Source organism: Equus przewalskii, unplaced genomic scaffold (genome assembly GCF_037783145.1).
Source record: "Equus przewalskii isolate Varuska unplaced genomic scaffold, EquPr2 ChrUn-10, whole genome shotgun sequence".
Taxonomy (NCBI): Eukaryota; Metazoa; Chordata; class Mammalia; order Perissodactyla; family Equidae; genus Equus; species Equus przewalskii.
Window position 1 is genome coordinate 609900 of NW_027228747.1, and position 12654 is coordinate 622553.

At 49.6% G+C, this 12654-nt stretch overlaps 1 protein-coding gene and 1 long non-coding RNA gene across 9 annotated transcripts in view; one reads left to right on the top strand and one right to left on the bottom strand.

Moving 5' to 3' along the window:
• Nucleotides 1-12654, top strand: part of KCNN3 (potassium calcium-activated channel subfamily N member 3) — a 185133-nt gene that overhangs the window by 144992 nt on the left and 27487 nt on the right. For 6 of the 8 annotated variants that reach the window (XM_070607353.1, XM_008523136.2, XM_008523135.2 and 3 more), the window contains exon 4: nt 8630-8771. In XM_070607353.1, coding sequence (XP_070463454.1) covers nt 8630-8771 — 142 coding nt within the window. Of the gene's footprint in view, nt 1-3123; nt 3215-8629; nt 8772-12654 lie in introns of those variants that run through there. The other 2 variants (XM_070607354.1, XM_008523139.2) reach the window with 1 other exon arrangement.
• On the bottom strand, nt 8297-11324 carry LOC139081479 (uncharacterized). Its single transcript, XR_011536597.1, has 2 exons — nt 11104-11324; nt 8297-10966 (listed from the first exon to the last, which is right to left on the bottom strand). It is a non-coding gene; the product is annotated as an uncharacterized lncRNA (long non-coding RNA).

A 12654-nucleotide genomic window follows, 5' to 3' on the forward strand; every position in this document is an offset into this window, starting at 1 on the left:
ATATTTACTGAGCACCTGTTACGTGGTAGGTTCTGAGAAGGTACCTAAAATAGACTACAAAGAGGATTATAATATAACCCCAGGGTTAGACAAATAGGCCAATGGAACAGAATAGAAAACCCATAAGTATCATCACTCCCTCACATAATCTATGACAGAGGCAACATTGAGATCAGTGGGGGAAAGGATGGACTACACATTACATGGGCCTGGGATAACTGGTTATCCATATGAAACAAATGAAGTCATATCCCTACCTCACACCATGCACAAAATCAATTCCAGGAGAACTGAAGACCTAAATGTGAAAGACAACATTTAGGAACATTGAAAAGAAAATCATGTAGCTACAGGCAGAGAAGGATTTCTTTAAAAATCATACAAGTCATTAATGACAAATGGAAAGGATGATAAATTCAGCTACAGCAAAATTTAAAACTTCTATTTGTCAAAAATACTGTAAAGAAAATAAGAAGACCAGGCACAAACTGGAAGGAGACATTTGCAACACATAAACTGACAAAGTTCTTATCTAGAATATATAAAGAACTCTTAGAAGCAATAAGAAAATAAGACAAAAACAAACCAATAGAAAAATGAGTGAAAGTCATGAATGAGCCTTCACAGAAGAGGAACCATGAATGACCAATAAACATCTGAAAGGATACTCAAGCTTTTATCGGGAAATGCAAAGTAAAAGCATGATGAGATGCCAATATATTCACTAGTTTGGCAAAAGTTAAAATCAGATGATGACAAGTGTTGATGAGGACATGTGGAGCACTAGAACTCTTATCCACTGCTGGTGGGAGCCTAATGGTACTGCCATTTTGGAAAGTAAGGTGGCATTTCTAATGGAGTTAAATCTGCACATCCCATACAAACCAGCAAATCCACTCTTAGGTATGTTTCCTAGAGAAACTCTTCCACAATGCACCAGGAGCTATGATTAAGAATGTTTGTAGCAGTATTGCTCCTTAGAGGAAAAACCTGGAAATCATCCAGATGTCCATCAATAGGTGAATGAATAAATAAATTATGGTCTATTCATATGATGAATCACAGTACAGGAACGAAAATACACTATAGCCACATATATCAACATACATGTTGAGTGGGAAAAAGCAATTCCTGGAAGAGTTCATTGTATTAGTTATCTATTGCTGTGTAACAAATTAGCAGCAATAACTTAGCTTGAAATGACAAATATTTGCTATCTCATAGTTGCTATGGGTTAGGAACAGAGGGGCAGCTTAAGTGGGGACCTCTGACTCAGGGTCTCTCGTGAGACTGTACTCAAGCTGTTGACCAGGGCTTCGGTCTCATCTCACGGCTCGATTTAAAGGGTCTCCGCTCCCAAGCTCACTCACATGGTTGTGGCGGCCTGTGGTCCCTCAGCGTGTGGGCCTCTCCATGGGATTACCTCATGGCGTGGCAGGTGGCTTCTCCCACGGGGAGCAATCCAAAAGAGACTAGGTAGAGATCACCCCAGACAGAAGCCGCGGTCTTCTTATAATCTGACCTCAGAAGCGAGAGCCCATCACTTTGGCCATATTCTGTTTGTTAGAAACAAGTTACTAGAGCCAGCAAAAGGGTGGGAGTTCAAAAGTATGTGGGTACCCCAGAGGAAGTGGACTGTTGGAGACCATTTCAGAGGCTGCCTCCCACACTCATAGTATGTTTCCATTTTCATGAAGTTCAGAAACAGGCAAAACTGAATTACTATTGTTGCGGTAAACATCCCTGTGTAGAAGCACGTGAATAAAAACGAGCACATGATAAGCATGATGCTGGATTATCCCTGGTGGGGGGAGTAGGGGCCTGGGAATGGAGAGAATACCCCAGTAGGTTCAACACGGCTGGGTTGGATAGTGAGTTTGGGCATGCTTATTTTTATGCTTCGTAACTTAATCTTACGTTACATATATACACATATATTTTTTTTTCTGCTTTATCTCCCCAAATCCCCCTTGGTACATAGTTGTGTATCCTAGTTGCAGGTCCTTCTAGTTGTGGCATGTAGGACACCACCTCAACATGGCCTGATGAGCGGTACCATGTCTGTGCCCAGGATCTGAACCAGCAAAACCCTGGGCCGCCGCAGCAGAGCTCGCAAAGTTAACCACTCGGCCACGGGGCCGGCCCCGTATTTTTGTTTTTTCCTCTTAGGTTTGGCTTTCTGTTTGATTATTACGGAAGTTATACGTACATACCCATTAGAGTCAGTTGTTCGGTTTGCTGTCTTCCACCCGTTTTTCCCGTTTGTCCTTCTCCAGAGGTAGCTACTTTTACCTCTTTTGCTAATTAATTTTAGCATTTACCTCCATGTCTCCGAATAACATACTTGTGTGGCTACTTCTTGGTTTGGGCACCATCTGTTCGCTTCCCGCTATGGAAGATGCCAAGTTAGCTCCTCCCCTCCCCTCCAACTCCTCCGTCCCCCGCCCCATCCTCCCTTCATAATTATATCATAATTCGGGGTAGATCAGTAATCGGTGTTTACATCACTCAGTCAACGCTAATTGACTCTATTCACAGTTGAGCCTTGTGGTAAAGGAGGAGAACTTCTCATTTCCTGCAGAACTTTTTGTTTTTCCTGGTTAATTATCGTGTTTCTTCATTTGCTTCGTTTCTATGTATTTATCACGAATTCAACTCCAAATCCTGGCAGCGGTCTAAATCTCTTCTCGGGATGGTCAGGCATATCAGGTTTCCTATCAGTTTTGTCTCCTTGGAGAAACGTCTCCCAGAGCCTTCCGACCTGCTCCAGCCTGGACTGGTTGCCCTGCACGCCTGGTGCATGGCCACCATCCAAGGACCTCCCGGCGCCGTCATCCTGGGCCCCCTCCTCTGCGGATCTCCAGTTTCCTGCAACTCAGAGCATCGTCCTTCTTGGTTTACTCCTTTGTTTGGTGACACACACCCTCCTGTGGTTTCATGAGAAAGGCTGCAGAGGAGGCAGATCTTTGAGAGTTTTGCACATCATCCACCTTCAGACTTAATGAATACCTCGGCTCATTTGGAATTCTGGATTGGAGGTCATTTTCCTTCAGAACTTTCGTTTATTCCATGGCCTTCTAGCTTCTAGTGTTGCTGTGGAAAAGTCCAGAGTCACTCTGATTTCTGATTCGTTGTGTTAGCCTTCTCTCCCTGGAAGTTCCATAGAATCTTCTCCTTCTCCCTGGTTTGAAATTTCACGATCACGTGCCTTGGTGTGAGTCTGTTTTCATTCACTGTGCTGGGGACAGTGGACCCTTGATCTAGAAACTTGTGTCCTTCAGTTCTGGGAAAGTTTTTTAATGATCACTTCTCTCCTTCTCCTCCTCCTTCTTTTTTCCCAGTTCTCTCTTTCTGAAACTATTATTGTTTGAATGGGTAGACTGAGTCACTAATTTTTTCATATTTTCTCTCTTATTTTCATCTCTCTTTTTCTGCATTTTAGGAGACTTCCTCAGTTTATCTACCAGCCCTTCTGAAAGACTTCTTTGGTATAGCATTCCATTCTTGTCTCATGGGTTCAATATCTTATTTTATCTTGCTAACAACATTAATTATAGGATTTTTTTCAGGAATTCTCCCCTGTGAATGATCTGTATTTGATCCAGGGTCCTTCTCCTTTGTTTGTTTAATTGACTGATTTGGTTTGTGTCTTTACTGTTAGAAACTTTCCTCAGATGTCTGGGGATTCCTGGTTGTCTGCTTCTTATTAAAAGCAGGGGACTGAAACTGTTGCGGAGGGATTTAAGGAGGGAGAAAAGTAAACGTGTGTTTAATCCACCATCTTTGCCCAATCAGACAGTCTTCCATATCTACCATTTATTTCATAATATTAAAAAGTGAAAAAACCAAAGTCCACACCCTAATGATAAATTAATAACTATAATAACCACCTTTAAAAAAAAAACTACACCTGGGGCCAGCCCCATGGCCTAGTGGTTAAGTTCGTTGCCCTCCACTTTGGCAGCCTGGGTTTGAATCCCAGGTGTGGACCTACACCACTCATCAATGGCCATGCTGTGGCAGCGACCCACATACAAAACAGAGGAAGACTGGCACAGATGTTAGCTCAGGGTGTGACTCTTTTTTCTTTTTTTTTAAATTTTGGCTCCTGAGCTAACATCTGTTGCCAATCTTCTTTTTTTTCCTTCTTTTCTCCAAAGCCCCCCAATACATAGTTGCATATGCTAGTTGTAGGTCCTTCTGGTTCTGCTATGTAGGACGCTGCCTCAGCATGGTCTGACGAGTGATGCCATGTCTGCACTCAGGATCCAAACCCGCGAAACCCTGGACTGCCGAAGCAGAGCACGCAAACGTAACGACTTGGCCATGGGGCTGGCCCCTCAGGGTGACTCTTCCTCAAGCAAAAAGAGGAAGCTTGGCAACAGACGTTAGCTCAGGGTGAATCTTCTTTGGCAAAAAGTAGAGATAAGAACAATAAAAAACAACTACACCTTTTTGCCCTTAGCGCTTAAGGAAAAGCATAGAACTATTTTCTCCAAAAAATTCTGTACTGCAAAAAATAGCATGAGGTTAGTACATGAATTTGTGACCAGTGTGAACCTCTGTAAAATTGTGAATTGGTTTGGAAACAATTTCTCCCTCCTCTCCACTCCCACAGTCCTGAATCACCAGCCTGACTCTCTTGCTCATCACTTCCTGCTTGGTGAGTTGCATGTGTGTCTTATCTCCATGACGATGCTCCAAGCCACAGGGAGAGCAGGGTGTGTGTCGCATTCATCTCCGCATGTTCTATGGCCCCCGCCCAGGGGAGGTCTGAAGTTTGAGATTTGAAGTTTGACAAACAATGAGTGAATGACAACCTCAAGATCTACTTCTGTTCTCAGCACCCACAGTTAGCACCAATAGGATTACACACGGTGAATGAAAAAGAAGCCCATAAGAACGTAAAGGGAATTTAGAGAAAAATAAAGCAGTAAATCAAGCATCAATTTAAAAAAGAGACACAGGTTCCCTATCGCTGCATGTACTTAATTCCACTTTGAGCTCTAATTTCTTTACTTTGGATCCACCCACACATGAACAGGCTGGTCCATGGTCCTGAGGGCAGCCGAGCAGCCAGGGAACGCTAGTTTAAGCCTCAGGGTTTGCAAGGAAAGGAGGATGGTGGAGACACGTGAGCACAGCAAGCCAATAATATACACAGAAGCCAGGCTACAAATTAAATCCAAACCCCATGGTTTGGCATTCAAGGTTCTCCATTGCTTCTTCTTGGGCACCTGCAAACTTTCTAGCAGTTCTTGCTGTCTGGGGCCTGCCCTCTTTAATCAGTCTTGCATGTAGCTGCTAGAAGAATCATTCTCAGATGCCAAGTGTCTCATGTCCCTTCTTTGTCCAAGAATCTACAATAGGTTCCTTTCATCCCTGGATCAGATAGTTCTCCAGCCTCAACTCCAAGACATCTTCATGAACTTCTTACCACGCCCTGCTTGGGACCCTCTCCCCCTGCACCTGTCATCTCGCCCCTATACTTTTCTATGGATTGTTTCTCAGACTGTAACACCTGCCGCCTCTCTGCAAGGATAACCGCTGACGTGGCATGCCGCCTCGGGGCTGAGCACCGTGCTAGCATGGCTGGTGGATTATTTTCCTTAATCCTCCCACCAGCAGATAAGGAAACTGGGTCACAGAGAGGTCAAGTCACTCACCCACATCCATGGAGCTACTTAAGGTGGAGCTGGGGCTTGAAGCCAGGTGAGCCAAGCCCGAGACCACAGGCTCACGTCCCCTCTACCCACCTGCTCAACCTCACTGTCCTCAGACCTGACCCAAGGCTTCTTTCGGGAAATGGTTTCTGATGGACGGACGAGCCCAGCTCTGACTCTTGTTGCTCGTTTACGTGTTGCCGGCTTGTGGCACGGAGCTGTCTTTAAGTCTTCCCCCATCTCTGCCCCCACACTCAATCTGTCACTGAGTCTGGCTGCTTCAGACTCCGAAGTCCATCCCTCCAGGGAAGGGTTCTCCACCACTACTTCAGCCCAGGCCCTGAGAGCCGAGGTCTGCCACCATTCCTCCCAGCTGGAGAGCAGCATGCCGGAAGTGGAGGGAATGCGTCGGCCTGAGGGCCTGGCAGAGCCCCAGGGCTATGGCAAATGGGGTGGGGAGGACAGCTACCCGTCCCAGACCATGTCAGAGGGCAGGGCCAGGGCACACTCTATCCTGGGGGTCAGAGATGGGCACCACCGGCCTGTGCTACTCCAGTGTGCAACTTCCAAGGCTGACCAGAAGCAGCAGCCAGCCAGGGTGCCCTCCCTATCGCTGGGGAGCAAGTGAAGCAGGTGGGAGAGGGCAGGTGAGGCGTCTTCTCAGCAGAGCTTTGGGGAGGGGATGTCTGCTCTGCCCATGTCGCCCTGGAGTTCCAGGCATGCGTGCCCTTGTGCAGACAGCTATGAGAAGGCTAATGCCACACCCCTCTGGTTGCTGGTAGACGACTCGCGTTGGGGCCGGACAGCCCACCGATGATGTACTCACTGGGATCTGCTAGGACCAGGCTCAGGTGGGCAATGAAGGCGGCCGCCTGCACCTCCTTCCTGGCTCTGCATGCCTGCTACCCACCTGGCTACCCCACCTCTGTGTTCCATCTTTGAAACACCCTGCTACCACCTGCAGACCACTCTTCCCAGCAGGCCATGTCATCTTGTCTTTCCTCTGCTCAAGAACCTACAATCCCTTCCAAGGCCTCTAAGACCAAATCCAAACCCCTTATCCTGGAATTCAAGGCCTTCCGAAATCGGACCCCTGATTTCTGAAGCCACCTCATCACCTGCTACGGGAACCCAGGTATCCTCCTCTCGCTAAAACTTCCTCATCATCCCCCACGACACACAGCAGTCACTTCTGCCTCTCTGATGCCCAGGGGATCAGCGAAAGGAGCATGGGCTTTGGCTGGGTTATTTCCTGTGTGTCCTCAGGCAAGTCACTGAATGTCTCTGTGCTTCCAGTTGCTTACCTGTAGAAGACTTTATGGATGTTGTGAGAATTAGAAAAAGTGTTTGTATACAAAGTGCCAGCCACACAGTAGGTTGTGCTGTGTGACTCCCACTAATACAATAAGAGTTAATAAATGGTATCCGTATACTGTGCCCTTGGTGTTCCCCTAGTCACGTGCCCTCCACCTCCCTTCTGACTAGCAGAGCTTCTCTCTCCTTCCAGGCCGGTCTCCAGATGCACCTGTCTGCAGCCTCCCCTGCACACTTGACCTAGGGGACAAGGAGAGGAGAAGCAGCATTTGCCAATTGCTCCCTGGGCACCAGCCCCCATGGGGGCGTGGAGACCGCTGATGATAGTAGCTAATACTTTCTGGGGGCCTCCTTGTGCCGGACCCCGTCCCGAGCCCATCATGTGCATTCATTCATGTAAGCCTCGTTGGTAACTCAGTTCTGCGGATTAAGGTTCCTAAATGGCTTTCTGCTGCCTCCTGCCAGGATGGTTTGTCTCCTTGGCCCTGTCCCACCTTTCCCGTCCAATGGCCTCCAGGAGGCTGATGGGGAGATCTCATCAGGACAAAACACAGAGTCCCTTGTGTGTCATTCAGGCTGATCCTGTTGGAGATCTTTTTGAGAAGGGACCTACCCTCACCTGCCCTGCCACCTCAGGTGCACCCCGCTCACCTGCTGCACTTGTCAGGCCCAGGCTTTCATAAGGGCGTTCCCTCTGCCTGCAACACCCTCCCCGTGGCCTGCCTGGAAAACTCAAGCCTCTGACTAACCCTCCTGTGTTTGGATCAAGGTCATCAAGGTCATTGCCCCCCACACACACCCCCTAGTCCCTGAGGTGCCTCATCCACCCACTTATCGACCCTTCTGCAAATGTCTGTGTCCTGGACAGACCCCTCCCCTGGGCTGAGAGCCCTGAGGGCAAGGGCTGTGTCCTGCTCACCTTTGTATTTCAGTCCTTGGCATAGAGCCTGGCACACAGTGGCCTTGGTATTTGGGGATGAAGGGAGGGAGGAAAAGGATGGGCTGGAAGGGCATCGGGCAGAGGGAATGGTGGTGATACGCTTCCAGCTGGTTCCTCCCAGGGCGGGGCAGCCATGAGCCTCTGTCTAGCTCAGAAGAGGAGGCCATCTCTCTGCAGAGACCCCAGAGCCTCCCCTGGGGACCACTGCAAGGGAGCCCCGGCCGCCGCAGCTTCTCTCCAGACACTCAGGAGTTGCCAGTCAGTGGGATCCATCAACCTTCTTATGGGAAATTGCTAAATGTGTCTGGTGATTTTTTTTGACATTTTCCCTGTTCGGGAGCTTGTGATTTCAGATTAATCACTCCACATACATTTAGACTGTCGACTTGGAAGGGAAAATCTAAATTTTATTACTGCATGATTTCACACAAAGCTATTTTACCAACACCAAAAGGACGTCTCCAATAGGGTACAAATCATGACAAAACATTTTCCCTCTGGGACCAAACTCATGGTGGGGGGCTGAGGGGACGGGGAGCTGTGGGAGACCCCGGGTGGGCAGAGCGGCGCCCCTTCGATCGCCTGAAGAGATGTGCGCGCCACCATCGCTGTTGTCTCCTTCTCGGCATTTCCTCCCCTGTCCAGGTCGCCCAGAGCCTTTACTCCTGGGAACGGCAGCTCCATCGACTGACTCCTTTCTCCCCCTTGGCAGGTACCATGACCAGCAGGACGTAACTAGTAACTTTCTGGGTGCCATGTGGCTCATCTCCATCACATTCCTCTCCATTGGTTATGGGGACATGGTGCCCCACACGTACTGTGGGAAGGGCGTCTGTCTCCTCACTGGCATCATGGTGAGTACTGCCTCTGCCCACTGTCTCTTCCCTACCCTCAGACGGTCGCAAGGAGCAGAGCCCTTTGTCGAGAGCACAGAGAGGCCTTCCCGCTCGGGGAGTGGGGCCAGCTGCTGGTTACCAGGCCAGCATGCCTGCCCCTACTCAGAGAGAGGCTGAGGCGATCGCAATCTGCAACAGTTTCTCACTTTTTCATTTCCTTTTCTAAGACGGGAATAAGGTCCTGGTTCCTGACAGTTAATGGTCTCTTCACAGCCCCCCAAAATGGGCTGGGCGAAGCTGGCTGTGGGTCTGACCCTCCGCTCCCACCCACCACTGCCTGACTGCCCACTTGGCTCAGGGCTTGCACTTAACCATCCCTGGGCCCCACAGACCTTGGTGCCACGTCTGATAAAGTTTCACAGGAACTCACAGAGGCAGGGACTGGGGAAAGAGCACGGAACTGGCCATAAGAGACCTGTGTCCTGGACTGGGTTGGCCATAGGTTGGGGTCCTGCTTTGGCTACATGGCCCTGGGCCAGCTCTTGAGTTCCCCATTCTTCAGCTTCCATATCTGCATTTTGAGGTGCTGGCCTCTGAGTGCCAGGTCCTGCCAGCACTGGTGTCCAGCTAGATGTGACTCCATCCCTGTCTCTCCCAGGTGCCCAGCAGTGGTGCTGCATCCTTTCAAGGTGCATTTCTCCTGCCATCGCCCTGCAACCCCAACCCTGACACACACTCTTGCCCATCTCGTGGCCATCATAGCATGGTGTATGGGAGGGATATGGGTTGGAAGTCCAAAGTGGACTCTGAATGCCGACACTGACTGTGGACCCTGTGCAGGGCGCTCAGCCTGTAGGAGCTCAGCATTCCCCAGGATAAAGTGGGGGTGGAAGGCCTGCCCCGCCCTCCTCTCTGGCTGGTGATAAGGCCCCATCTCAATGCTTTCTGTTGCCGAGCTTTGTCAGCAATGAGAAGCTGCACACCCCCTCGGAGCTGGCGGACCCCTCATGTCCCCACCTCTACCGCTCCTTCACTGGCCAGTTGGCCTTGCTGCTCTTTAGGTCCAGGACAGGCAGCCACTGCTCTTTGACCTCCTCCCTTGATCCTAGAACACAGAGTGAACACACGGTGTCCCCTTTTCAGAAGGGGAAACTGAGGCTCAAACAAGCAAGCACACATATAAGCCTGGGTGATGGTGGGGGTAGTGGTGGGCTGTGAGGGTGAACAAGAGGTCTGTGGCTTGGTTCTAGGTCTCTAGGTTTGGGGTTACAGCCCCCTCTGTGCTCCCATCATGCTCCCGTGAAAATTCTTCCTTTCAGTGCCCCCTCAGATTTCATTCATCACCCCCATTTCTCTCGGGAGGAGAAAAGACCCTCCTTCTGAGAGGGAAATGACTCCTTTCTGCAGTGGACACGGGGTGAACTCCTCACTGGGGCGGGGAGAAGCTGCCCCACTGCCACCCCACAGCAACCTGGTGGCCTCCTGGGACCGATCTCAGTGACAAACAAGGCAGCCGGACTTAGGCCACTCAGAGGAGAGGAGGCCGTGGGCTGTGGGCCCCGTGAGCAGCAGGGGTCCAGTGCTGCCATTTCCCAACTGGACACAGCCCTCTCCCCTTTGCAACTAAAATCTGGTGCAGGTGCATGTTAGCAGGCAGGGCCTGAAACAGCAGTTAATGACAAAAGGCTTAGCGCCGGGGTTGGGATAAATCATGGGTAAGTGTACGGCCTTAGAACAAACACCTCCCATGGGTTAGTAGGAGTCTGTCTGGCACAGCTCCAGCTGTCACCGGGAAACCAGGGAACGATTCTTCCTTCCAGAAAGGAATGAAATGCCGCCCGAAGGCTAAAGCTTTCCTGTCTCAGAGCCGCTCCCGGGGCGTAGGCTTTGTGCCTCCGAGGCAGCATAGAGCCCGGCTGCCAATCGGTGGATGAGCCCTGCTGGGAGCCTCTGTTATTTTTAAATACCAGCCATTCTCCCTCTCAGCACGGAGCTGTGCACATCGAGCCCCGGCCCCACGGGCACCAATTCCCTGGGTCCTTCACTCCCGCGTCTCCTGGCTTCTACTCCGACAAAGCTGCACAGGGCAGGCAGGGCCCCGCGGCGCCCTCACTGCCTTCCCCCGGGGTGCGGTCTTCCTCAGGCTGCTGGTCTTCAGCTCCCTCTTTTGCTCCTGGGTCTCCAGCAGCTCCTTGGAAGGGAGTGTGTTGTTCCTTGAGGAGAGAGGTGTGATCAAAGTAGAAAGAACAAACGAATGAGGAGGAACCGAGACCCACCTCCCACATTAAAAATACAGCACATGCCTTTCATCTTCTCCTTTTGCACAAAACCCCGCTGCATAAATATATACCTCTCTGTGCGCAGGAACAGGGAGGTTTCCTCCAGTCGCCGTCAGTGTTTTTACCCAAATTAAAGTCAGTTGTCTCACTCTGGGGTCAGCCACAGTGAGGAACCCTGGAGGCATTTTTCTAGCAAGTGTGACTTTTCTAGCTGAGTCACTCCTTTCAGGGGTTCACGTTGCTGAGAATCCCTTCCTCCCCTCCCCCGCCTCCCGCCGCTGTGTGCATCTCCCGATTATTATTGCAAGCGCCTTAACTAAAGGTAGGGCTTCCTGTTTGGTTACCATGGACACCATGCAGGCCAAGGCAAGATCTGCTAGGGAAAGGAAAGGAAGGATTTGTGTGTGCGGCTGTAAATAGTCTTAATCATTGTTTTCTCTTGGCAATCCCAGTAACAGTGTAATTATCAACCATTAAGCGGGGTATATAATTGTCTGAACAACTTGACATTGTTGGCACAGACCTGGGATGTTTGAGAGATTTCACCCACAAAAGCAGATATATCAAAGTCCAGCGTCTTTCTATAAAGAATTGGATGATGACAGTTACAATGCAGAGAGAAAGCTGTCCATGTTTAGTCTCCAGAATCCGAAATGACAACGAAACTTAAAGATGTGCTTTTGAAGGCCTTTTGGTTGGTTGGGGACACTAAGCTTTCCCTCAAGTCTTCATGAGAGATGCTTCTTTCAACTGCAGAAGGAGAGTGATGATGAAGCGAAAGGTGGCACAAATTGAGTCATGTGGGGAGGAGGGAAAAGAGGGCTCAGCAAGACATCTGCTTAATGTCAGTTTTAGAAGATGAGCTTCTCCCTGAAACACCTTGGTTTCAAACCAATTGATGCTATTTTAGTTGTTACATGGAATCTGTTGCAGAAACAGAATCCAACTGTAAATCCTCCAGGCTTCCCTCCTCCATTTGTCACTTTCATTTATGTTTTATTTTATTTTATGCTTCTTTAGTTAAGAACACCTCATACTTTTTCCCTTGGGATACTTGTTTTTCCAGATTCTAAGGTTTTCCAGCTGGAAAATGTTTCTTGGAAACAAGAAGTGGGAGGACCCGTGTGGAGGAGATTGGGTCTCTGGGTTCAGATCTATAGATGAGTTAGGCATGTTCGCCCCATCCCAGCCGTTCCTTTCTCTGCTCACTCTTGTCTCCTGCTCACCATGTACCTTGGAAAGTATGACCTCATTCGAGGTGGATCCTGTCGCTTCCACCATCCTCCCATGGAAATAGGAGTTGGACAGAGAAGACCCAGGGAATCCAGTTGGTGTCAACTGTGATTCAGGACTTGGCACGTGTGAAAGCAAACGTCTGAGTCATGGATTTGCCCCAGGATCTGACCCCATGGAAGTCATTCCAGCAGCTGCTTACCCTTTTCTGTCCCACTCCATCCTCTCCTCACATGCCCCCTGTGCCCACCAGCCATTTCTGAGATTCCACGTTAGGACAGCATGAGCTCTCACACACCCAAATCAGTCAGGTCCTTGGCAATTTGTCTCTTAAAACCAACCCACATCACTGCCATATCACACAAGCCTTCCCAGCTGCTAACCTGGCT